Source organism: Cervus elaphus, chromosome 5, assembly GCF_910594005.1.
Source record: "Cervus elaphus chromosome 5, mCerEla1.1, whole genome shotgun sequence".
NCBI lineage: Eukaryota > Metazoa > Chordata > Mammalia > Artiodactyla > Cervidae > Cervus > Cervus elaphus.
In genome coordinates, this window is record NC_057819.1 from 35,804,518 (window position 1) to 35,832,486 (window position 27,969).

At 42.0% G+C, this 27,969-nt stretch overlaps 1 protein-coding gene across 4 annotated transcripts in view; it reads right to left on the minus strand.

Annotated features, from left to right (window-relative positions):
- Positions 1-24,921, minus strand: part of TRPC3 (transient receptor potential cation channel subfamily C member 3) — a 71,324-nt gene extending 46,403 nt beyond the window's left edge. For 2 of the 4 annotated variants that reach the window (XM_043902334.1, XM_043902332.1), the window contains exons 1-2: positions 24,363-24,920; positions 2,512-3,283 (exon numbers count right to left, since the gene is read on the minus strand). In XM_043902334.1, the coding sequence (XP_043758269.1) occupies positions 2,512-3,283; positions 24,363-24,580 (990 nt within the window). In that variant the 5' untranslated portion in view covers positions 24,581-24,920. Of the gene's footprint in view, positions 1-2,511; positions 3,284-23,120; positions 23,276-24,362 lie in introns of those variants that run through there. The other 2 variants (XM_043902333.1, XM_043902335.1) reach the window with 2 other exon arrangements.
- Positions 24,922-27,969: the final 3,048 nt, after the last annotated feature.

Sequence of the window (27,969 nt, forward strand, 5' to 3'; positions counted from 1 at the left end):
TCACTAGGGAACGTGTTATTTTTTTTTTATTTCAAGGCTAGCACTTTAAGCTCAAAGTCTTTATGCAAAGAATATAATGAACACCATGGAATAGGGCAGATTAAGTGACCCTGACTCAGAAATAAGCTTTACTTCCTGCCCTTTCAGGGGAGGCAGTCTCCGGGTCAGTGCTGAAAGCACTATTTTTTCTGTCTAAAGTCCTGACAGATGGACATGAGTGTGGGATGAGAAGGCAAAGAGATGAAAAGCAGACAGATAAGAAAAGAAAAGGATAACAAAATAAGAAAAGGATAACAAGAACAAGTGAGTATGGGAAAGAAAAGAAACATTTAGTCAGGAGAGAGAGACCTATAGTCCTACAAGACCATAACTTACAAAGAACTGTCTGTATTTTGCCTTTGAAATGGTTACACTACAAAAACACCTTCCATATAATTCAGAAAAAAGGAACCGTGAGATTTCAATGAGTTTTGCATGCCCTTAGATAGCTGGCAGCTTTATGGATGCCTTCTTAAACTCAGTTGTGTTTTCTCCTCTTTTTGCCTCTTCATTTGTAATCATTTCTCATCTTTGAAAGGTTATCAGAGGTGACTCTTTATGTCAGGGTAAAGGAGATTCCATGTATTATCAATATGGGTTTAGTTGGCATCAAGGGGAGAACTATGAATAACACATTTTCTTAACATTACTTCACTGAGACTACTTCTCTGGGCAGAATTAGCTATGTCACCATCTTCTGTTAATTATTAAAACATAATCTAGGCAAATATTTGCAGAATTTCTTATATAGACTTACAGTACATACCAAGCAAAATGCATAAAAACAAGCTTTGAGTGACCCTTGGAATAGTAAAATAATAAATTTAGAATTACACTTTTTATGAAAAGTGAAAGTGTTAGTTACTTAGTCCTGTCTGACTGTTTGCAACCGCATGGGCTGTAGCCCATCAGCCTCCTCTAATCATGGGATTCTCCAGGCAAGAATACCGGAGTGGGTAGCCATCCCCTTCTCCAGGGGATCTTCCTCACCCAGGGATCAAAGTCGGGTCTCCTGCGTTTCAAGCAAATTCTTTACCATCTGAGCCACCAGGGAAGCCCATACTTTTTATTACTATGATGAAATAAAGTGACATTTAGACTTTTATCTGAATGCACTTCTATTCTTTTCAAACAGAATTTGAAGTTAGGAATTTGCTCTACCTTAGCTCTGTAAAAAAAAAAATAATAATAATTCATTTTAGGTACAAGGAAATAAATCTTTTCAAATACCACATAAGGAATCTTTTCAAAGGGAGTAGATAGATATAGGTGATACTTATTTTCTTCTTTGTATTTTCCCACATTTTCCAAATTTTAACAATAAATATGCACAGCCTTCATATTAGAAAGAATTTAATGGAATAACAAATAAAATCATACTAAGACCAGATCTCCACCAGCACAAGATGAGTGTTGATGGATGTCGAGGAAATCTTGTGTATATGGAAGGGAAAACCCCCCAAAAAATTTCCTACCATTTTCTTTCTACTAGTTAACTTGAATTATATTGCTAGTTGCATTTGTGTGACTCTCAATAAGTAAAAAAAACTGCAATAAAACCTAAAAAACAGAACATTCACTTTTTCTGTGATCTGACACCACACCACTAAAAAAAAGATTAACTCAGCATCCAAAAAATAATTTAAGGAACTGATGCCTAGAATCATCCTCTTTGGTGGATAACGGGAATCAACAGCCTGCTAGAAAACAGTCTGACTTTCACCAGATCTACAAAGTCTCCTTCTGCCCTAGATTTAATAGCAGAACCATCTGAAATGCATAGGAAAATGTAACAATTAAACAATGTTCCACTATTAATGTATAGTTAATAAAAATAAATAATACTGTTGACTGGAGATGATGACCAGAAAAAAAGTTCACTCATAAAAAAATCTACTAAAGCAAACCACTTTTCTTTCTTTACATTTCTGGGTTGACCTGATGTCCACAGCTCACCATTCTGAATATTGTGGATTTCAATCGTGGATTTCAGTTGCAGCCACTTTTATCATAAATAAAATGATTTTAGTCATTCATTTAAAATTGTATACTAGTCTTTTGACTTTTAACTAAAAGGATATACAAATGTTTGGCCAATAAACAGTGCATACAAAACTATTTCTATATTAGGGGCCACCATACAACTAACTACAAAAGAGGAAGAACTGGGAAGGAAGACCATAACCAAATCCCTCCTTCAACAAAAGAGAAGTCTCGTGTACTACTTAACACCTAACCAGAACACAGAGCCCCACCATCATTACAGCTCTCTGATCCAGTATATACCCATCCCTGAAACAAATTTATCACAGCACCAGGCTGAGAAGAGAAAAATCATCAGATCACTTCTGAACGACGCTCCCGATCCCTTGAGATTTTAGATCCACTGGACTAAACTGATTTGGGAGCCGACTGCAGAAGGCGCCTCGCCGGGAAGTGGAAGAGGGCGCGGAGCAGCCGCGCACAGCTTACCTTGAACTCCTTCTCTATGTTGGCCAGCTTGGCCAGCTCGTTGCTGAGCTCCAGGGCAGTGAGCACAGGGTCCTCGCTAGACAGGGACAGATAAGCTGGACTGGCCAGCCCCTTGTAGGCATTGATCCGTGAGCGCGAGTGGCTGAAAGAGTCGTGCCTCTGCTTCTCCGTGCAGTCCCCGCACTTGCAGAAATAGTCGTGCGGCCGCTCGATCCTGGCGCCCTTCATCAGCAGCATATGCACCACCTCGTACTTCTGGCAGTGCGCCGCCAGGATGATGGGGGTGATGTCCGGGGAGAAGCGCGTGCCGTCCTCGTCGTAGGCGTAAAAGTCGTCGTCCTGCAGCTCCTGCTCGCAGGGGCTCAGGGTCAGGCGCTTGCTGGCCGCGAACCCGGGGTGGTTGAGGATGGCCTCCACGATGCGCACGTAGCCCTTGCTGATTGCGAGCAGCAGGGCGTCGCCGATGCGTGCCAAGTTCTCCTTCTTGAGCAGCAGCTCGGTCACCTCCAGGTGCTCATTGCCCACGGCCAGCTGCAGCGCGTTCTGGCCCATGTAGTCCACGCAGTTGACGTTCAGCGTCTTGGACTCCTCCAGCATCTTGCGCACCACGGGGATGTTGCCATACTCGGCCGCGTCGAGGAAGCGCTCCTCCTCTGCAGTGAGGCTGGTACCCCGGTCGTTGAACATGAAGGCCGGTCCCCGGACGGCTTGGCGCCGGCCCTTCTCCCGCATCGCCGTCTTGCGCCTCAGTGACGGGCTCTCCTCCATTGACCTAACCAGCAGCAGCAAAAACAACAAAACCCCAGCTGTTGAATATTAGGGCGTATTGCTTCTTCCCACATATCGCGCCATTTCTGGAGTACAGGTCACACACACGGCAGATCTGTGGCCTGAGGACAGCCAGGTCAGATGCTAAGACTCACCTGAAGCTTACACCTGCACCCAATAAGGGCTGCTAGAACCCAGCGAGCAGAAACCCTTCAGAACAAGAGTTCTTGTTCCGCAGAGAAGCCATCACCAACCTTTTTGGCACCAGGGACCTGTTTTGTGGGAGGCAATTTTTCCCCCAGGGTGGAGGGGATGGTTTCCGGATGATTCAAGCACATTACATCTATTGTGCACTTCATTGCTCATCTAATGCCCTGGCTGATCTGACCCGAGGTTGGGGACCCCTGCCATAGAGAATGACATTCATAAGGAATAATAACATAAACGATTTCCAGGTCTCCCTTTGTGACCCTGATAAAGACAGGAACTCATCATACCTGTGGGAATAAACTTACTGCTGCTTTAAAAAGTCTTGAAAATAGGGACAAACAGGTACTTGGCACCAAAGCACTAGGCTTGAAGGCTAAAGATATTAAATTTTTCAAGAATTAGGCCAGAACAATCCTCTCAAGTCATTTTTAACTAAATAAGATCATTGACACACACACACAAAGTCCAGTATTTAGGCCAAGTACTATCTTTCAGGATCTTAGATTTTCTATCTTTTCTATTACGGGTATCCCAACATACTCAGGATCTTAGATTTTCTATCTTTTCTATTACGGGTATCCCAACATACTCCCCACCCTCCAAAAAACTTACAAAATTCATTTTTTTTTTTTAGTGATACAGACAAGATTTAGCAATTATAAAATGAGAATTCAGTCTAGATTTATTTTTGAAAGTAACTGTGCCTTTGTAATAGGAGTTGTTTAATGACCTATATTATGTAGTCTCTTTGAACTAAAAGGATATATAGTATGATTTATGGTTTAAAAAATCACAAGTAGTACTCTATGAATAAGGCAGTGTTAGTCACTCAGTGGTATCCAACTCTTAGCCACCCCATGGCTGTAGCCCACCAGGCTCCTCTGTCCATGAAATTCTCTAGGCAAGAATACTGGAGTGGGTAGCCATTCCTTTCTCCAGGGGATCTTCCCCAACCCAGGGATAGAACCTGGGTCTCCTGCATTGCAGGCTTACCATCTGAGCCACCAGGAATAAAGCAACAGGGCACCAATTGTGTATCCAGAACAACATGCACTGAGATCCTAACACCTACCATATTAGTTAAGATTTAGCTGCATTATAAAAGTCATGTCATTAATTGATGTGTACAGCAATTTGAGTTCATTTTTAAATTTCTGTGATGTTGGGTAAATAATTTCATTTCCCTGGGCTCCCTTACCCCAGATGTAAAATGGAAATTTATAAAAGGCTCTTGATTTTCCTCAAGGGCTCATGAATAAAAAGCATTTTTGGAAGTTCTGAGTCTCTAAAAATGATGCTAAACAAGCAATATAATTTTTAACATTGTGATTATTTTTAATATTTCAACAGCTATTATTATAAATACACATCTGCACCTTAACCCAGTTCTAACATTCTTACTGATTGAAATGATTAAGGTAACTTCATTTTTAAAAATCTGTGATTTTTATCTTTTGTATGAATTAAAGGTACCAGTTAAACTCTTTCATATTACTGACCTTTGAATAAGAACAAATAAGAGTTCCAAGTTAAAAGTGAACATCTGGGGAAAAAATGCTTTCCTTCTATAATATATATTCCAGAAATACCTTCTACCCATTAGCATTCACATAGTCAGGGGTTGAAAACTAACTTGAGAAGACATTGGCCTCTCTCGGGGTCTGGAAATGGACCTTAAGGAGCATCTCTAGCTGGTGAATTCAGAGGTGGGCACCAGCATTCACTCAATTCTTAGTTCTGTGGGCCTCAAACTAAGAAAGGAACACTGAAGCTACTGGCAGAGATTTCCCAGATAGAGACCAAGGAAATGTGGCCAGGCAAACCTACAGAAGTAAGGAAACCAAAGATGTTCCTGGACAAGCTTGTAAACTTGTCCAAGGGCAGGGGGGTGCTGTGACTGACCCCTCATTCTAACTGCTCAACTAGTATCAGGTGGTTAACTTTAGAAAACTAAATACATACACAGTCATACACACACACACACACATATGTACCCACACACATACCTGTTCGTGGGAGTTTCTAGAAAGCAATACAAGAAGCCTTTCATTGTATTTATACCTGGGGCTCTGGGGAGTAGAACTAAGGAGCCACAGGGGAAGGGAGAGTTTACTTTAAACTTATACCCTTTTATACATTTTGAATAGTTTTAACCATAGTTGAATATTTTTATTAAAAATAAAATTTATGCTTAAATTAAAAAAATCTTCATCCCTTAGTTGACAAAATTTTTAAAAATATAAGTACATACCAGCAATCATTATATTATAATGCTTCTGAAGCTAAATAAACGCCATATGTTTTTGTTGTTCAGTCCCTAAGTCGACAGTGTCTGACTCTGCGACCCCATGGGCTGCAGCACACCAGGCTCCTCTGTCCATGGGATTTCTCAGGCAAGAATACTGGAGTGGGTTGACATTTCCTTCTCCAGGGGATCTTCCTGACCTAGGGATCGAACCCACATCTCCTGCACTGGCAGGTGGGCTCTTTACCACTGAGCCACAAGGACAGCCCAAATGCCATATGTTTGACCATTATTAGTAGGTGTGATGTGTAAGAATAATGGAGTGAGGTGTGTAAACTATGTGGTGTGTGTGGGAAACCAGGAGGTTCAAGGCTGGGTTGAGGAGGCCTGTGTTTGTGTGTGGTTTTTGTGCTGTGTGTATGTGCCTTTCTATAATGATAATTTTCACATGGACAAGAACTGGAAAATAGCATTCACTGAACTGCATAGAGGAGACATTTGTTTCAAAACCAAACTCTATGACAAGGGGTTTTTTTTTTAAATCTTAAAAACATTGTCACTGTAAAAAGTTGACATACTCACTTATTACATTAGTGGTACTGACTTCATTAGATCAACATTTTACTATTAAACTGGCACTCTTCAAATGGCTAGAATTTCTATCTTGTATAAATGATGAATTTTGTGCTTACTATTGATAATATATTGACATTATTCATGACTACAGAATATATATGCAGAATGTGTTAAGTCTGTGGAATTCCAATCTATCCCAGATGGGTTATCTTTGGGGAAATAAACTCATTATTAAAGTGTCACATCTGAATAGAATGGGGTTTTTTACCTGATGATTGCTACCCACAAAGATAATCACTCATAAAACCCTACCTTTTCTCCCCAAAGACAGTGATCTGAAAATACCAGAAAATGACTCTTTCAAAATTTTTTTCTTTGCATTTCTTAGTAAAGTTTTTTTTTCTTAGTATCTCTTCTTCTTTTGGAACCTATACCTCCGTTTTTGCATTTAAGCCAAAATGTGGGGTTTTAATACTATACAACACAAGTCACATGAGTCATTTTGATTTCGTCTTTAAAAGATTCTAACACTGAGTTAAGTGTGAAGTAAGATTTTTCAGCTGGAACAAATTATACTGCTCTTTCAAAATAAAAGTACTGTGAATGCTACTTGTTTTCATTTGTGAATCCACATAAGAAGTGTCTTTTTTTTAAACCTTTCCTTACAGTATTAAGATATGCTTCATTAATCCAGACTGATAAAATGGTATGAGTCACAATCAATTCCCCCATAATGCATAAACGTGGCCCAAATCTCAGATGGTCTTGACAGAGCATCTCCTCCAGGATGAGAAGTAAAGAAGGGGTAAGGGTGAATGGGAGAGGATGTCTAACTTTAGTAGTGCTAACAATAAAATCATTTTGCCAGACATGTTTTTACCTTTAAATCCCCATGCAATGGATCGACTCATCTAGCACTGCAAGGGTAAATCGGATAGGGCCTTCCTTCTGGTAAGAGCACTGGAGAACCACTGACCTAAATCAATTGCCCTACAAGCACCAGCTCCTTCATAGCTGATACAGATGGCAGGTAACATTAGATTACTCTGGACTGAACTGTGTGCCCCCACATATCCGTATGTTGAAGCTGTAACCCCCAATGCAGGCTTCCCGGTGGCTCAATGTCTGAACCTGCCTGCCAACGCAGGAGATGCAGATTTGATTCCTGAGTTGAGAAGATCCCCTGGAGAAGGAAATGTCAACCCACTCCAGTGTTCTTGCCCGGGAAATCCCATGGACAGAGGAGCCTGGCAGGCTACAGTCCATGGGGTTGCAAAGAGTTGGACACAACTTAGCAACTAAACAACAAAACCCCCAATATGGTATCTGGAGATTAGGTCTTTGGGAGGTGATTAGGGTTAGATAAGGCTATGAACATAGAACCCTCATGGTGGAATCAGCACCCTAAGGAAATAGAGAGTTTGCTTCTGGCTTCACCCTCTCCTTGTGAGGACACAGTGAGATGGCAGCCATCTGTAAGAACCTGACCATACTGGTACCATGATCTCAGACTTCTGGCTTCCAGCACTGTGAGAAAATACGTTTGTGTTGTTTAAGCCACCCAGGCTGTGGTACTTAGTTATGACAGCCTAAGCTGAGTAAGACACTGACCATGCATCTTAAGGCAAAAAGATTTTTTTTCATGGTTTATGAAACAAACTTTGGGTTCTTAGTAATTGTCCAAACACTCAAGCAGATAAAAAGTTCTTCCTAAGGAATATTTTTCCACACCCAAAGGCAATCTTTTGCCCCATTCTATTCAGCGGCAAAACAAGCAACACTCAGTTTTCATAACTTTGTCATCCACTCCCCTGATTTATAATGGTGGGACGGGAAGCCCACCTGCCTAAGATTACTTGGAGTACCTATTAAAATTCAGATTTCTGGATCCCATTCAAGATGAACTAAATCAGAATCTCTCAGGGCTGGGGCCCTGCAATATGGGGGGAGGTTGGAATATGTATATTAAATGAGCATCCTTTGCGATTCCTATACACACTGAAGGTTGGAAACTTCCAGTATAAAAACAACAGAGCTATCCTGGATCAGTGACCCCAGACGAGGAGGCCTGTAAACACTTGTCACACTAGTCCCACTAAAAGCCAAGTTGGAATAACATGTTTGAGCAGTGCCAGGTAAGGGACAATATTTGCCTTACGTTCATGTAGATTCTCTGTCCTTTATTACCACTTAAAATCTGCTCTTCCTGTACCAGATCCTTCCTTCCAGTTCTCATTGCCAACATTAGCCTCTAGATCTTAAGCGCATCATGGATGGTTAATTACAACAGCTTTCCAGCAGAGATGGCATGAGAGAAGGCGACTAAACCTTACTGAGTATCTGGTGTATGTGCGTGCTTTTCATGCACTATCATCTTTACTTCTCCGAACATTGCTATGAAGCAGGTATTATTTTTCCCTGTTTCATAAATAAGAAAACTTATTAAAGAGTTCAAAAGAAATTGGGTTCAAAAGAAATTGGCCAAGGTAATACAGAGAGTAAATCAAAGACTGGGATCCAACCTAGGGCTGTCTGACTCCTGTTCTCTCTCTCCTGCTGCTTCTGATTGCCTCTTTGTACCCCACAGGCACCCCCAGCAGCTGGTGCTGCTTCAGTTCTGCTTTTACCATCACACTTCTCTTAAAAACAAAACATAAAAACAAACGAGGTCCTCCACCTGGTTTTTCCAGGATGTTGACAGCCTGCCCCACTCTCCCTAACCGACCTTCTTTTCCTTGCTCCTCAGATTCATTCTTCACTGTCCTACAAACACATTACATTGCTTATTTCTGTACTATCAAGGGTAGTAAGCATATTATTCTGCTTATTTTGGTTCTATCAATGGTATTCCTATACCATCAAGGATATTTTTTGAAAAATTAGCAAGGAGCTTTTCTCTTTTGCAAGATCTTTTTAAAGATCTTGGCCCTGGTTAACTTGGGACATCTTGCTTCAGCCTTGGAGGTAAAAGGTGGAGAATGGAGTTGGGTGGATTTAGGGGAAAATAAGATAAACTTTAGAGGAGGAGTGCACATAGAGGGAGTAAGGTTATGTTTAAGTCTTGGGGTTTTTTTGCAAGAAAAATGGGATTTTGCAAGCAGAATCTGCGAAAGGGGAAATTGTCTTGAGCAAGGATTTGCTTAGTTCCTTTAAGTCTCTAATGAATTCTGACAGAACCTGATCCCTGACTGCTCTCATCATGTAGACAGGGTAGATCTCCCACTTTTAACAGTAAAGCCACGATGCTTACTCTCCTGGGAGAGAAAGAAATAACAGAAAGGAAGTCAGAGCCAAGGTGTGGATCCAATAAGTGAGGAACCCCTGAGGGTGGGGGGGATTCTTGACCCGCTGGTTTGATCTGGAGATCAGAACAGTCCTGCCTGGTTACGCAGGGCATGGTTTGGGCTTTCTCGAGCCACCCTCAGCTCCCATGTAGTGTGGACGCTGCACTGACAGCCAGGGAGCCTGCACCAAGACTAGAGATGACCGCTGGTACTGTGAGACGATGTTGCAGCGGTTATGAGAGCTCTGTAGCCCCAGGAGCTGAGCTGAAACCACACACGCCAGAGGGCACATCCGGGTGGCAAAGGCAAGTCAGCCAAGATCAAGTCACTGCCACTGATAAAGCAGCACCCGAACAGATAATGAACAATGCCTAGAGACCAAAAGAGTCAGAGAATCCCACCCTTTCGCCCCTCCAAGGGACACATAAACTCCCCTTCCCCAAAGGCCAGATGCTACTGAGAAGAGCAGGGGAAGGAGCAGCTTTCCAAGAACATGAGCAAAGGCTTCTCCGGTAGCTCAGGAGGTAAAGCGTTCTACCAAGAACATGAGCAATCTTACCCAAGTAAACAAACTTATAGAATCAAACTAAGATGAATGAAACTGGCCTCACAGCATCTCTCCTGAGTGCCCTGAAGCAGGGATGGTCATGCGGACCAGAAAGAGACCGCAAGGAGATCGCAGGGAGGAATCCATAAGCAAAGGTCCCTTAGACACCAGCTCACGGCCCAGGAAGACACTGTCCTAGTTGACTACATCCCTGTGATAATGTAGGGCATGCCCTCCCTTCTTATTAACTTACATAATTGCTTAATTAACTGCTTAATTTACTGATTGTTTCATTCACTTGTTGAATGAGAATACGTGTCTGTTAGCAAGCAAAAAACAAAACAGAGTTTGAAAAACTAATTTAACCCATAGATTGAACATCCGGTCACCTTCTTTCTCCCCTTGTCAGCAGGTGGGACGCTCAGGGGAAAGGCCTGTTCTGCGGGCTACATGTCACTACATGCCCATCCAAGTCATTCGGCTGCCTTGTTCCTGCTACACTTGCCTCTGGGGTGTTCCTTTTGTTTCCATCCTGGGCATACTCTTATTTTGGCCCTTCATCAATTCAAATCCCTCCTACCTTCTGTGGTCCAGCTTGCATCACACCTCTGAAAACAGAGGGTAAAACTTCACAGGATTAATAACTAGAAGACCTGCAATCTTCTGTTCACTCTGGAACCTTTCTGAAACTATTCTGGACCATTTCAGTCTGACCTTTTGTATTACTGCTAATCTGCCCATAAACCTATACTTCCCCCCCACCACTCCTTGATTTTGTCTCCTGTGATATTCATGTCCCCTAAGTTTGATTGAGAATAAATGCCCTATACTTCCTAATTTTTCACACTTCTTAGCCACCTCCATAGTGCCTGATATAGCGCATTATATGTTCAAAAATACTTGTCAGCTGATGCTAATTCTACAGATAAAGTGACTTACTCAGAACATTAGCTTCCTTAAGGTCGCTGAAAGAAAGAGAAGTGAGAGTTCAGAGGCTCCCTCAGTAGTGTTTCTCTACTTTACCATGCTGTCTCTAGGGAACAAGAAAAATGAATAACAAGTTGCAAATCAAAATAACACTATTAATGCATGTTTAAGAACTTCCCCGGCGGTCCAATGGTTAAGACTTTGCCTTCCAAAGCAAGGGGTGTGGGTTTGATCTCTGGTCATGGAGTTAAGATCCCACGTGCCTTGTGGCCTAACCCTCTGCACCCCCCAAACCCATAAAAACCAGAAACAATAATGTAACAAATTCAATAAAGATTTTAAAAACGGTCTGCTGCTGCTGCTGCTAAGTCGCTTCAGTCATGTCCGACTCTGTGCGACCCCATAGACGGCAGCCCACCAAGGCTCCCCTATCCCTGGGATTCTCCAGGCAAGAACACTGGAGTGGGTTGCCTTTTCCTTCTCCAATGCATGAAAGTGAAGAGTGAAAGTGAAGTCGCTCAGTCATGTCCGACTCTTAGCAACCCCATGGACTGCAGCCTACCAGGCTCCTCTGTCCATGGGATTTTCCAAGGCATGAGTACTGGAGTGGGGTGTCATTGCCTTCTCTACATCCCCCCCAAAAAAATTCTTAGAAAAATATGTGTTTAGCTTGTGTGCTGGAAAACTTTGGTTCTATGAAAACAGTTTCTAAAATGGCTCTTTGGATTGAATCACAAATTCTTTAGCACTCAGCAACAAATGAACACTAGTAAAGAAGTCACCTCAAATCTTTTATTTAAATGATGTTAAGAATTAACCAGCTACTCAATCCATCTAGCAAAGTAAACCCCATCACCAGTGTGAGCTAAAGCAGTAAGAATAACAGTCAAATTGCTTTAACTATTTCGTTCACCACACTAAAGAAGCAGAAGGTGCCCACCGGCTAGGTTCCAGTCTGTCCTTCTGTGAAGGGCAAAAAAAAAATAGTAGAAGGAGCCTTGGAAGATAAGTAGTGAGAAGAGCACAGAGGAGGGGGGACAGGTGTTAGAGAGCAACCACCATGGTAGTTCTCGTATTGGGGATGGTGATAATTGGAAGTAGTAATGAAGGTGGGAAGCAGCAGGCACTAATGACAAGACAGTCAGAGATGAAAAGTTAAAATTATAGACACACCGCACAGTCCCCCTGGCACACGCCACCTGTCGGTCAATGCAACTGCCCCTGGAGACACCGGAGAGCTACACTCTGTGCCTACACGTGAGTGTGTCTGGAAAAAGGAAAGGGCATCTGACAGCCTCGATAATGTCATCAAAAACAAAACGTTTGGAAAATCTCTTACTCTGTGTATTGAGGAGGCGAAGAAGTAGAGTGGGGGGGACGCTCTGAACTTGAGAAGCCCCAAGAGCACCAGCGTGCAAGGCTGGAGGGAAGGGGCCCAGTCGGCTCGAGCGTCTCGTGCGGGGGACAGCGCTGCGGCTGCTGCCGGGTCCCACACCGCCTCCTCCTCAGCCTGCATCTACCGCCACCAAGGGCGCTCAACAGCACGTCGTCCCGGAAGCAAGATGAGGCACTCCATTTCAGAAATAGGAAAGCATCACTTCCAAGTCTAAGGGTTCCCACCCCAGAAAACAGTTAACATGTGGAGATTCCAGCACTTACAGGTCGGGAGAGATATTTGAGTCTCCACTGTAATTAATCCCTGAGAGTTTCTGTTGGCCAGTGTTATCTTCAGAATTCTCCATGTATCATTTTAATAAATCTATTAGACATCTGCTAATTTTGGTACATGTCCTAGGGACTAAGTCCGAGACAAGAAGCTTTGTTGGAGGGAAGCTCCCATCTCTGCTCTTCATCACTTTCTCTGTCCTCTCAGGAAAGCTCCCTGTCCTCTCAAGGGTCACTGACACTTGAGCAGCTGAGACCAGAAAAGCAAAAAACCATTTAAGAATGTGTTGTTCCCTCCAATGGTCCGCTGGGAGCAGAGGTAAGGACCCCTAACCACTGCCTACAAGAGTTCTTGGTGATTCTTCTTAAACATATGTGCCCCCCAAAACATTCAAGTAAATGCCTTCTAGAAAGTAGATGTTTCTGTTTCCAGGAACCACATTTTGTGTGTAACTCCACTGAACTGACTATTGAGTTGCTTTATGATTGTTTGCTTTCATGCCAGTCTCCTCAACAATAACTGTAACATGTTAATGCTTCAGGAGAAAAACCTGTATTTCTGTAGGCCTGGCTGTTAGTACGTGACTAATGAATATCTATCTGTTGGAGACATAGATATATGTGTGCTTAAATCAGTATTTAAGACTGAAGGCTTTGAAAGCGGACACTCTTCAGATTAAAGAATACCCTTCACATGAAATAATGTGTGGAAGCAGTGGTGGAGGGGAATTTGGAGTAATTCTTCTATAAAAAAGAACACTGCGAAAACTTTAACATAAACTAATTCTCAGGAATTAAAGTAACATAAACAATCATTCTTCTTTAAAAGCAGATTTCTGCTTAATCGCACTTAATTCTTAATTACACTGCAAAAAGTAACTGATGAATCTTATAGCTCTTGATTTCAATCTTACATAAAGTTGTTTTGTCAGGATAATCTGAGGGCAAACAGAGGATACATCTTAGAATTAGTGAGCTCTTATAGTTAATAATTAAGCTTATCTTCAAAACCAAACTCATTCATAAAACTCAATATTTTCGAAGACAAATTTTTATTATTTCAGGAAGATCAGTGACAATGAAATTAGACGTGAAATACAAATTCAGTCTATAACTGAACAAGAATTGAGACAATAATGAACTCAATAATAAAATAAAAAACCTCTCCTGACCCAAGGGAAGTTCATATTTGTCTATTTATATCAGTCACTATCAATTATATATATATAAACCTCTAATGTTATTAAAAGCAAAAAGATCTTGTTTTCCACCATTATCATCCATATCCGAAGTCAAAAGTCTGAGGTTTTTAGATTTTTGCTCCCATCTCATCACCCTGAGATCTAGTTTTCAACAGAAAATCCATATACATCAGTCCTATTTGACAAAATGTATACAGAAATGCAAAACTGGTGTAAAATATTTAGTACTGTCATGCTCTTTCCTTCACAGGTCGTGTACCTGTGGACATTTAATCCTCATTTTTTAAAAAAGGTTTATTCTAGGACTAAATTCATACTGTCACCAATTATTTGAATAGTGCAAAGAAAAGGGAGTTTTCTTTTGAACAGGGACTTTTTTTGACTAGATAAGTGTAGACAAATATCCCCAACCTAGATGCTAAATTAAAAAAAAAAAATGCTATAACAATCCTAATTAATCTCATAAAGTCACTTCTGAGCCCCTTATACGTTAAGTGTTAAGTCGGCAGCCCTAGTTCCCAACTCCGGACCTTTTGTCTGGGGCCAGATTCCTCTTTGTACACCCTCCATAGGCCATTCATCTGGCTCCCCTGCCAGACTGACGCTGTGGTGTTGACTGCCTGATGAGGGCAACCTCACCCGTGAGCCAGGAAGTTGAAAGCATTCCTTCCTATGGAGAGCAGAGAGCTCTGCAAAAGCAGTTTTCCTCCCATTACATTTCCTGTGAAGTTTTACAAGGAGAAAACATGAATAGACAGACATCTGCTACCCTAGCACAGTAATGAAAAACTCCTGAAGTTCTAACCTAGTCTTCAGATGATGTCCAGGATCCTTTCACCTCCTAGATGTTAAGAAAAGAGAACCCTATCAGTGACATTTGGCAGGGGGTCAACTGTTCCTTGAGACATTCTTATCTCCTCTCTCTCTGCCCCTGCCCCGTTCTAAATTCTCCTGCTGAGCTTACAAACTTTCTCCAGTTGGTCTGCCATCAGTAGTCAAATTGAAATGATGAATTAATTGAATCTCATAAATGAGTTAATACTTAATTTTCTGGGCTGCTCCTCCTAGGAGTAAATGCCTCTCAAATTTCTCTGAGGAAGACAGAAATGCTTAACCCAAGCCCACAGTGTAAACAAAACAGCGAAGGGAACTGGAGATTTCAGAAGGCCTGGGACTGCCGTGAATTCAATGTTGACCTCCAGTTTCAGTTTTTCAACTTGTTTAAGAAGATACCCGACTAGATGAAGTCCTTTTCGACTCAGACATTCTTTTCTTCTCCAAAACACTGTACATCGGTTAAATTTGGGGAGTGTGGTTCTAAGGTGATTTCAGGTGGGGCACTTCAGATGACTGACAGATCACACTATAAAGATTACTGTTTACTCCATTAGTCTAACAAGATCAGTCATAATTAGTCTTAAAAATTTATTAATCTTCCTTCTTCAATCTTGGACCTGTTAATAATTCTGTCTTCACTTAGGCTTAAAATGAATACCTAAAACACAACGGTAGGGATGTTTGCTTTCAAGATGATGGAATAAAGGCCTTCTTCACCCCTTCACCTCTTGAAAATTACCCCCCCTAAACAACACAGAGAACAAAAAACACAAATTTCATCTTCCATGAAATCAGAAGTACTACAATATATGAAAAAGAGATAAGTTGGAAAAATGGTGAGTGATTTGACAGAGAGAAGGAAGGTGCAACCAGAGTGCTTGTAACAAAAAGCAAGCCGGTCCAGTCAATACCAGAAAAGACTAGGAAATTAAAGGCAAAAGAAATCCCACAAGAGACAAGGCAGGAGCCTAAAATGGAGGAATGAGCTAAAATTTTGTGTAAGCGGTGTGTAGTAACCCTCCCCCTAGATCGCTGACCTCCAACTGATATGATCAAGTGACAATCCTCCCACATCCCTATAAGAAATATAAGATACCAAATCTCTGGAGAAATAGTAGCAGAGATTCTCTAAATGTGGAGATACCAGGCCCAGGGGAGGCTAGGAACCTAAGAACAGGGAGGGAGATCCCCGGCCAGTTCTAGAATATTAACAGCCAGGTTTATTATCTCCCAATCCTTTTTCCCTTGAAAAATTAAAAAAAAAGAAATATTTCATCTCTGAAATAAGACAGAAAGCTATAACAAAGAAATACTCATTAGACAAAAAGAGCTCTTAGAGATTAAAAATATAATAGATAAAATGGGGAAAAAAACTCAGTGAAAGTTGGGAAATATAGTCAAGGAAATATCTCAGAAAGAACAGAAAAGACAATTGCTAGAAAAAATCGTAGAAGAGATACAAAAACTAGGGGATCAGTCCAGGAGATCCAAAATCCAAATAACAGAAATTCCAGAAAGAAGGAAGAAATATGAAAATAGTGCATAGGAATAATAAAAGGAATAATACAAGAAAACCTCTCCAAACCGAAGGGCATAATATCCAAATACTGAAAGGGTTTATCAATGAAGCATTCACTGAATTAAAAAAGACTCATATCAAGGCATCGTTTAGACATTTCAGAACAACACTAACGAATAGCTCAATCTAAAAGCTTCCTGAAGAATAAAAAAAGAATTAAAAATGACAAACCAAGTCAGAGGGTTTTAGAAGGGATGTCTCCAGAAAAAACACACAGAAACTAAAGGATTTCGCTGAAAAGGAAAGAACAAGATAGACAAAATATGCCAAGAAAGACAACTAATTATAAAAGAAAAGAAATGCAATTATACTATACTACTTGACTCTGCAGTGAATAATAATTACATGATCATCATAATGAATTATTAACCACAGATTGTGATAAATCATGTGATGGGAGGATGGGGGAGAATAAAAGTTATAAGTGAGTGAAATGTTCACCTGAGAATAATGATGCTATCTAAAACACATGAATACAAGCATGCGATCCTTGAAGGAGTTTTAAGTGTAATGAAATGGAGGGGACAGGAAGAAAAAAGGAAAAAAAAACAGGGAATTGTCATGGGCTTGCTGTTGATATTATAAGCCTTTTTTTTTTTAGGCATTAAGTTTTAAAACTGTATTCATGCATTACTTTGATATTATACAAAAATAATTTTGGACTTCCCAGGTGGCGCTAGTGGAGATACAAGAGAGGGGAGTTTGATCCCTGGGTCAGGAAGATACCCTGGAGAAGGAAATGGCAACCAGTCCAGTTTTTTTGCCTGCAGAATCCCATGGACAGAGGAGCCTGGCTGGCAGTCCATAGGGTCGCAAAGAGTCTGACACGTCTGAAGTGAAGTAAGCAAGCAAGAAAAAATAATTTACAACAAACCAGCGAAATGACTCTATATTGTATATAGTGAAATTACTGCTCTATGGGACAAACTAAAAATACAACTCAAAATTTCAGATTATTAAAGGTCTCAAGTCTAACATTCATTGGAAGGACTACTGCTTGAAGCTGAAGCTCCAATACTTAGGCTACCTGATGCAAGGAGCCAACTCCCCGGAAAAGACGCTGATGCTGGGAAAGATTAAAGGCAGGAGATGGGGACCACAGAGAATCTGAGATGGTTGGATGGCATCACTGACTCAATGGACATGAGTTTGAGCAAGCTCCAGGAGATGGTGAAGGACAGGGAAGCCTGGCGTGCTGCAGCCCATGGGGTCACAAAGAGTCGGACACGACTAAGCGACTGAACAAATCTAATGCCGTGCTGTGCTATTCTTGACAATTATAACTAAAGAGAAACCTGGCTCTTCCTTAACAATGCTAGTCTGACTTTAGTCCTTAAAGTCCAAATTCCTCTGGAATTCCTCTGGAGATTCTCCAGTGACAGCCAAGCTAAGCCTAGGTTGAAAGACTGTCATGGGCCAGCACCACAGAAACTAACATTCAAGTAAATAATCTGAGTTACAAGGCATTGTGTGATCATCTTCAGATTTTCTATCAAAGCTGAGCATCAGACACTCTGGTATTTTTTAAATCTTCTAATCACTCTGTAGCTTTATTTTATATAATTTTCAAAATAAAAATTGCATACATTTATGGTGTATAATAATAGGATTTGATATACATACACAGTGGACCCTTGAACAACATAGGTTTGAACTGTGCAGGTCCATTTGTACACATATTTTTTTTTAAGTATATTGGAAAACGATTTGGAGATTTGTGACAATTTGAAAAAAGAAAACTTCTGAACTCTGTAGCTTGGAAATACTGAAAAAACTAAGAAAAAGTTAGGTATGTCATGAAAGCATACGATGTATGTAAATACTAGTCTATCCCTTAAGTAGGCATAAGGTGAGTGACATTTAATTATCATATGCTTAAATAATTATATACTTTAAATATATTTAATAAAAATAATGTTAGTTTTGTTACTGCTTTATAACTCTGCTTTCAAAGAATTACATTATCATATAGTATGCCCCTGTCTCTCTCCCTTCCTCTCTTCCAGTTGGAGAAACTGCAGCAGCCTATCATCAGTTAAGTGGTTTTAAAAAAAAAAAATAAAAAAAATAAATAAATAAATAAACAAATCATGTTTCCAATACTGTATCATGAAGATGTCACAGTGATATTGTATGCCATAAAATGTTTGCAATGGTTCATTCTTTAGCCAATAGGCTGAGCTACTGTGAAGCAGCTGTATCAATTACATCAGGCTACCCTAAAAGCAATCACATTGCTGCTTCTTTGTTATCAATGCAGGAATCATTACACCTGCAAATAAACATGAATTTTTTTCACATTATTTATTCATTTTTGATATCCAGTGTTAGTAATACATAGAACGTCTACAGTATTTTGTATAAGACAACACTTGTAGGTACTGATAGATGGTTAATTTTGTAAACAGACAACACAAGCATGGTGTCAATACATATAGTGCAATACTGTAAATGTAAATTTTCCTTATGCTTTTTTAAAAAAATTAATTTATTTTTAATTGAAGTATAATTGCTTTATAATTTTGCGTTTGTTTCTGCCACATAACAACATGAATCAGCCACAGATATACATATGTCCCCTTCCTCTTGAACCTTCCTCCCACCTCCAACCCCATCTCAACTCTCTAGGTTACCACAAAGCATCAGATTTGAGCTCCCTGGATCATACAGTACATTTCCACTGGCTATCTAATTTTCCACGTGGTAACATATATGTTTCAATGCTACTCTCTCGATTCGTCCCCCCCTTCCTTTCCTGCCTGTGTCCACAAGTCTGTTCTCTATGTCTGTGTCTCCATTGCTGTCCTGCAAGGAGGTTTATCGGTACCATCTTTCTATTAATAGATTCCATATATGAGCATTAACATACAATATTAGTCTTTCTCTGATTTATTTCACTCGGCATAATAGGCTCTTTCTTGATAACATCTTCTTGCTCTAACTCATTCTCCTGAAGAATGAGTGCCTGTGTGTGCTCAGTGAGTCCCTCATGTCCAACTTTGGTGACCCCGTGGACTGAAGCCCTCCAGACTCCTCTGTCCATGGAATTTGTCAGGCAAGAAATCTAGAGTGGGCTAGCCATTTCCTTCTCCAGGGGATCTTCCTGACCCAGGGATCGAACTCACATCTCCTGCATTGTCAGGCAGATTCTTTACCACTGCAGCACCTATTGAAGAATACAATTGTATAATAAAAAACATAGAAAATATGTGTATTTTGTACACATAAACAATGTCTTTGTTATCTGCCAGGCTCTGGTCAAGAGTAGACTATAGTAAGTTTCAGGGGGAGTCAAAAGTTATATGTGGATTTCAGACTGTGGCGGCAGGGGGTGGGGGTTGGTGCTCTTAACCTCTGTGTTTACTACAGGCAAGGTAATGAACATATCTAGCTCCTCACACAGTTATCTTTGGGGTGTGTATTAATGAGAAACCCTGAAATCTACCCTCTTAGCAAACAGCCAAAATACGGACACAGAGTGTCACAGACTATGAATGGAAAAAGAAACTGTGGTATATATGTATGCAATGCAGTATTATTTCACCTCAACAAAGGAGATACTGCAATTTGTGACATGGATGAATCTGGAAGACATTAGGCTAAGTGAAATAAGCCAGGCACAGGGAAAAAAAATAAAACTGCATGATCTCACTTATATGTGGAATCTTAAAAAGTCAAATACATAGAAGCAGAGAGTAGAACCATAGTTACCAAGGGCTGGAAGGTGGGAAAACTGGGGAGATGTTGGTCAAAGTGTACAAAGTTTCAGTTATGTAGGATGAATAAGCCTAGAGATCTTATGTAGAATGTGGGGACTATAGTTAATAATACTCTATAGAATACAGAAGCTCTGTTATTGATTTACCAATTAATCTTTAGAAACTGACTTGACTTCACTATGTATCAGTTTCCTCATTTGCCAAATGATAAAACCTGCTTTAAAGAGGTGTGATTCAAGTTAATTCATATAAATAACAGCATGAGGTATTACATAAATACAAATTACAGCTTTTATTATGACAAATTTTTGACAGCATGTCTTCCAAGAAAAACCAAACAGAATCTTTTCTTCTTTTTTTTTAAAGTATGTTCATTGCTGGTTTTTTTTTTTTTTTTTTTTGGCCTAGCTGCTTGCGAGATCTTAGTTCTCAGACCAGGAATTTAACTAGGGCCACAGCAGCTAAAGCACTGAGTCCTAACCACTGGACCACCAGGGAATTCCCCAGAATCCTCTCTTGCAGAAGCCTTCTCTCTTCAAGATAACACTGCTGAGAAATCTAATGGTTTTGTGCATGTACTTTACAGTGTAAGGGATGAGTCTTCTTACTAAAAGTAGACTCAGAAAGTTTCTCTCTTTTTTTTTTTTTTGGCCAAGCTATTCAGCTTGTTCCCCAACCAGGTACCGAACACTGGCCCTTGACAGTAAATCCTAACCACTGGGCCACTAGGTAATTCCCACCAAGTTCCTCTCTTGATTTACCAAGTGTTTGCCAACTGTGGGTCAATTCTTACCTTTTCATTTTATTTTTAAACTTTTTATTTTATATTGGCATATAGCTGATTAACAATAGCTGTGATAGTTTCAGGTGGACCACAAAGGGACTTTGCCTTACTATTCTTCCCTTGAAATTCTTCTCTCTGGGCAGCCTCGCTTTTGTACCACCTGCTGCTTCATCTTTTTCCGTGTCTTTTGCTTGCTACTCTTTCTTTTTGCCCCTCTAAACAAAGAAATTTCCCTCAGAAAACTAACTCAGCCTTCCTTTGTTTCTCTCTTCGAACTCCTTCCTTGGGTAATATCATGAATTTACACAACTTAAAAACAATTCCCATCAGACAGCAGACTCTCAAATTCTCTCAAGCTTTAAACTTACATTCCTTTCTTCCTGTTTGACATGTATTTGAAAATTATCTGAAAAGTCAGATCATTTAGTTTCTTTTTTTTCAACAATGACATCATGATCTTAGTCATCTACATCAAAATCACAAAGTCACCTCTGACCCTGCTTTCTCTTTAAACCCCTCATGGATAGGCAAATTTCCATAGATTCTTTCTGTGTATCCCCCCTTCCTATCTCTCCCTATTCCATCCCACCAGTCCTACACTATCACAGATCCTAATCTCAGCCTGGAAAGCCACAGTAGTTTTCTAAGGTATTTACTCACATTCTGCCAATTGCCACTTCAATCCATCCCCTTCTCAGAATGACTTGGATCAAACCTTTGCTGCTCTGAAACAATCAATGACTCCCTATTGCCTCTCCATGATATAGAAGATCCTATACATTAATGTCCCAAACTAATACATCCAGCTAAATCTCACTGCTGTCTTACACATAATCTATGTTCCAGTAAAACTTAATATTCCCTCAACATTCCCTGGACATGCCAGGCACTTTGGAATAGGGGGTGAAGTGGGGTGGGGTGCTTGAATTAACTGCCCACTCTCTTTCTGCCTCCAATCTTATTTACCTTTTCAGGCTCATAAAAGGTTTTCTTGATTTCTCCACAATCTTATGTTATCCATTTCCTCTTGGCACTTCACTCTGCAGAGCTCTCTCCTCATATGTATGTATTTATGCACTCATTCTAGTCTAATAGCATAATTATTTACGCCCAGCTTCATTTCCACCTCTCCCTTACGAGATTTTAAACTCCTTGAGTGCAGTAAAGTTGCCATACTCATCTTTGTGGCTTGCTGTACCTAGTCTGAACTTTGCACATGTAAATGTTTAAGGAATGTCTTCAGATTAAAACTCACAAGAACTGACTTCAAATGCTTTTGGAGTTCATTAAATATTTTTAAAAACTTTGAGGCTGAATTAATCATGCAAACGGTATACTACTTGTTCCTAGGTTTGCAAACAATTGGGAAAAGGGAAGTCTTGGCTTGAATCAGTGGCTACATCAAGAATTTTATCAAAGGATAATTTAAAAAACAAAAAAAAAAAACCTCTTGCTAGTGATATAGCAGATGACACTATTCCCCCGAGTCAGTCTATTTAAAATTCCCAAATGGAATACTGGAGCATGGAGCAGTGAAATGAGCAAAAGGGTTATGTCAAGGAATCTTTTTGGTAAAAGCAGGATTCTACCCTCAGCATCCCTCTGACTGTTAAATTCGGCTGTTCTATTCTGCCTACTGAAAATGACCCTGGGTCTTTGATAGACTGGGTATCCTCCAATTTCATCCTGGGGCTGTGTTCACTGTCTGAGCTATTAAACTGTGGCCATATTCCACTCAAAGTTGGAATAAACAGCTAATCTCTGCTACAAATATCCAGTTAGTCTCTGCTATTACCAAGTGACAGGCCTGGAAAAGACATGAAGCGCTTGCGGCTCTACCTTTAGAAGCAACGTTTATTAATGGTATCTCCTTCACATGACAGTCTTTTCAGCCGCTTTACAAAGTAAATATACGACAACATTTACCTGTTGAGTTATGTAAAGTCAGCAGATAGCCAGGAAAGATGTTCTATTACCAGTTAGACAGCAAGTCTACATTAGAATTTGTCCCAGCGCTTTGTGTGATTGACCTCAAGCTTCAAAAAGCAGAGAGTGTAATCTTTGCTTCGCCCTACTTTCTCAGACAAGCGCGCTCTGGTGTCCCATTTAGTGTGGATTTAAGACAAAAGAAAAAAAAATGTAAGAATCAAGAAATTGAGTTGGGTTCTAAAAACCAAACTGGCAAAAGGGAATATGGACAATGTCTTAAAACCTTAGGGGAGACGAGGAAGCGAGCTAGCCGGGGCTTTAATCTCAAAGGACCTACCTTCCGTCCATTCCCTGGGCCATTTCCACTCCAGGTAATCTTCAGCAATAACTAAGCCACGTTGGGATGTGTCGTTCATTTAAAATCAGAAACCTTTCCCAGCCACTGAGTTCTCTTTTTAATTAGGCCGGTCCAGCCGAGCTAGGAGCGGACCCAGACCTGCTCAGCCTTGCACTATCCTGCCGGGTCGAGGTCGCCGCAGAGGCTTCACACCCTAGCTCTGTGCAGCTCGCGGGCAGCAGGGGGCGCTGCGGAACCTCCGTCCCTTCCCGGGAGAACCCCCTTCCCCGGCCCAAGCGGTTAGCGCCGCCCGCAAAGACCGGCCCCAAGGTCTCTACCTATCTGTGCGTTCTTCCTAAAAAGACAGTAACCCCGCGACACGTCCAAGGTACGTGACAAAAGAAAGAGAGCATGCACCCTATAAAACTAACTACTTTCTTCTTCATCGTCTCTGCGTCTCAGAGAGGCTGTTTCCAAGATTTGGAAATGAAGAAAAGTTGTTCTTACTCACTCGTTAAAGCGCGGACCTCTACCTTCCTTTAAAAAAAAGGAACAGCTACTGACCCTAAGCCGCCAGGGAACGCCAACCAAGTAGATCTACGGCGGTTCCCGCGGCGGCCCGCGCTCACTCTCCCGGGGGAGACCCACTGGGCTTCGGCTCCAGGTTAGCCCCAGCTGTGAATGGACGGTCGGGGAAAGCCGCGCCCGGGCAGACAGACCTTCCACCCACACACCGTCCGCTCCTTTCTCCCCACTCCCGACGGCCAGGAGCGTCGGAAGGGACTCAGGTTCCCGGGGTGGCTCCACGCTGAACGCCGGGGCCTAAGCACACCGTCCCCTTCTCTGACCTCCCGGGGGCAGTTCGGGGACCCCAGGGAACACTTTCCGCGAGGCCCCCAGACCACCGGCGGCGATGCGCGCATCCTCGGTTGTAGGAGAGCGGGCGTCTGCTTACTGGGCAGCGTGTCTGGCGCCCGTTGTTTCCGTCCGCGGGGCTGGTCCGTGCGCTCCAGCCGGGACGGAGACCCCGGCCACGCCTTCGGGCGTCCCCGGAGTCCCTCCACAGAGCAGGACCCAGAGGGGCGAGACCCCGGCCTAGGTCTACCGCCCACCCGAGTTGCCCCGAATAGGACTGCCACGGAGGGTGGACTTTGGGGGTCCGGGGCACAGCGCGGGGCGGCCAGGGGCGCGCCTGCCCGCCCCCCGCCCGAGGCGCGGGCCGCGGGCCAGCCGGATACTCACATGTCGGGCCCCGGGGAGAAGGGCGGCGGGCAGTAGGCGCGCGGTCCCCGCTGCGGGGGCGCCGAGCGCGGCTCGAGCCCCCCGTTGACGCCCCTCCAGCCCCGCCGGCGGCGCTGCGGCTCCGCGCCTTCGTCCTCACCCTCCTGCTCCTCCTCCTCCTCCGGCGCGGGGAAGGTCACCCTCGCTTGCTCCTTGCACTTCCTGACCTTGCTGGACATCGCTCCGGCCGCGGTCCGAGCGCGGGGATGCCGGCCGCCGGCCTCGGTCTCCACCGCCGGCGAGGCGCGTTCTCCCCGCGGCGCCCTTTCCCCACCTCCAGCGGGCCCCGGGCGGCCCCGGGCGGGGAGGCAGGAAGAGAGACCCGCGCAGCCGGAGACCGAGCAGTTAGAGGCGGGAGCCAAAGCCGGGTCGCCGGCGCCCACCTTCAAACCGCGGGGGCAGCAGCCGCGCCCGTGGCCGCGAGGAGGGAGCTCTGGGCCGAGCGGGGCGCGGGTGCTGGGAAACGCTCTCCCGCCCCGCGGCGGCGGCGGCGGTGCCTCCTCCGTGCCCGTCTCCTGTCTCCGACAGCATCACTTGCTAGGACAGTACCGTGACTGAGGGCGAAGGAAGAGAGAGGGAGGGAGGAAGGGAGGGAGGGAGAGGAGTGGAAGAATCAATTCCTTATCAGACAGCGAGAACTGGAGAGGAAAGCAGACAGATCAGCAGGCAGGGCATAAAGAAATCAGAGAAACTTCCCTCCCCAATCTCTCCTTTCTCTTCCAGAAGAGCCCTTTTCCCCTTAGAGATACAGGTTTCCCAAGGAAGGGGAAAAGGAAATCGTCTGGCTTGTTAATTTTCCTGCAGTTGTATTTACCCTATTCAGCTTTATATTTCTTTCAAGAGGTACATTTGTTCGTTGTGTTACTCACTCTAAAACTTAGTTGAACCTACTGAGGTTTAAGTACATTCCCCTGAGTGCCAAGAATGGTAATGTTTTAATCGTGCATAATGCTTCAGATAGATTTTTTTTTAATGAATTTCCAAACATCTAACAAGATTTATATACTTTCCAAGAACTATTTTCTGGCAAATTTTAAAGTATCCTTTTTAAAACGTAAAAATTGCCTTTAAAGATTCAAGAGCAGTATTTCTTCTGGGAGAAAAAGCTTCGTGGGATTTTAGACAGAAGGAATTTTAAGGATCAAGAAATTTATCTCTTTAGAAATAAGAAATTTATTTTAAAATATTATTAGAATTATATTCTTTTAATATTAAATAATAATTGTATAGAATTAATATTATTAGAATAATATAGAAGAGTATTATTTTATAAATAAGAAAACTGAGCCCTAGTGAGACTGAGTAAACTACTCAAAATAGGTAATAGAAAACTCAGAGCTAGGCAAGTGTATTTTCCAAAGTTTTCTAGTGCCTCAAATAAACACTTTCCAGCAATTCCAACTTAGAAGAATCACAAATGCACCAGATATACTATGATGAAATAAGATACTCATTTTTACCTGTATCCAGTTACACTGTATGTTTTTAAAGAGCGATTATCCTCAAATTTAAACAAAACACAAGGAAATTTAGCTCTTTTGAATTATAGTCTTAAAAAGTAAATAATATATTGTGTGTTTTATTAAGATGATAATGTCTGTATGTTTAAGGAAGCAATGATATTTATATTTATTTATACATCTGGTACAGAAAAAATAAATACTATCTAGTGTCTTACAGTTGGAAACACCTTTCCCATACTAGCACACATAGAAGTTGAAGTGTTAAAATCCCCATAGAGCAAGCTTCCAGACCCCTGCGGTATTTCTAAAGCAGGACTGCTTTCTGCACCCCCAAACCACTGCTTCAGTTAAGGCTTTATCATCCTCCCTGCCATCCAGTCTTTCTGCAGCCCACCTTTTCCCCAAACCATTTCATTCTCCAGGCTACCAGAGAGATCATGCTCGGAGCAAGTCTGATCATGACTTTTCACTGCAAAAATCTCTGGTGGCTTCCCACTGCTTTCAGGTTAAAATCCAAATTTGGCATACCCAACTCTTTGTGGTCTGACCCTAATCTTTCAGTCCCTCCTCCCAGCCTCCCGCATATCATCCTAACTCCAATTATCCTGGCCTTCTCATCCATCACCTGACATTCCACCCACTTTCCTATTTCCTACCTTTGTCTGTGGTACTCCTGTCATTGAAATGTCTCTCTCCCCTCATCTCCTTAGCACACTTTTACTTTTTACTAAAGACTTAGACTAAGTATGGCATCCTATTTGATACCCCTCCTGCCTTCCCGTGAAGTTCCCATAGCCCTTGGTCCTCACCTGTGGCACGCTGTGCATACTACAGTCTCACCAACAGTGACCGCACATTGAAATTAACTCCTTATATGCCTGTCTACTTTTAAGACTGTGAATTCTGGAGGATGGTTTGGGGTCTTATTTTACCCTTGAGCTTCTTGAGTGTTCCTCTTTTTTCCTTGCATTTAGCTCAGTACCTGATGCACAGAACAAGCTCAATAAGTGTTTGTTGAATGAATTCAAGAAGTCTATAGGTTCTTTATAATTATGTTAGCAAGTGTCAGAACTGCTTTTAAGAGGCTCTGGATCAAAGCACTGTGGGAGTGCTGGAATCACAAAGGTTTACTCTTATGTATGGTATTCGTTTGCCATAAGAAAGTGTCACAGACTGTCAGAGTGGCTTAAACAACAGAAATGCATTTTCTGACAGTTCTGTAACCTGGAAGTCTGAGATCAAGTTGTTGACAGCATTGGTTTCTTCCGAGACCTCTCTCCTTGGCTGTCTTCTCCCCGAGTCTTCACTTGGACTTACTTTATCTGTGTCCTGATCTCCTCTTCTTAAAAGGACACAAGTCAGACTGAATTAGGGCCCATTGTAGTGACCTCATTTTTAGCTTAGTTACCTCTTTAAAAACTTGTAATCAATTATAGTCACACTCTGAGGTATAGTAGTTAGGATTTCAACATATATATGAGGGACGGGGACACAATTCAGCATATAAGACAAATCATCTCTCCTGGGCTGAGGGAATTGCTCCATTCAGAGTCTGCCGACATTTTTATTCTTAAGAAGTACATTCATGAAATTAATGAAAATCCAGGGGAAGGGAAATCTAAAAGAAAGTAGGTTCTTAGAAGAGAAAAAATACGGACCTCCATGGCATAAACCAGCTTTGTCTTTTTCATTCTCTTCTTCTGTAAAAGAGGATCTCCCACTGTATATAAGTTGTTGACTGTCTGTATACTCATGAAATCAGTGTTTACCTAACATACATTCAAAATCCATTACTCCTTTGGAAAACAGCAATAACAAAATCAGTATTCAATATTCAGGAAATCAACTGTTGAGGCAGGTTATTTTCAAGTAGAGATGGTCACGAAGGCAGAGAAGAAGCTAAGAAATGCTATACCTTCTATAAAATCTGTTTCACACTCGGTGGAAGGCTTTGTTCTCTGTCTCTCTGTCTCCTCTCTCTCCCTCGGTCTTCTTCCAGGATTGTCTGTAACAGACCTAATAAGAAGGCACTGTTGAGCAGTAATTCTTGTATCTTGGGATTAAGGTTAGACTTAGCAATTTTCTCAAGGGAGGAAGAGCATGGA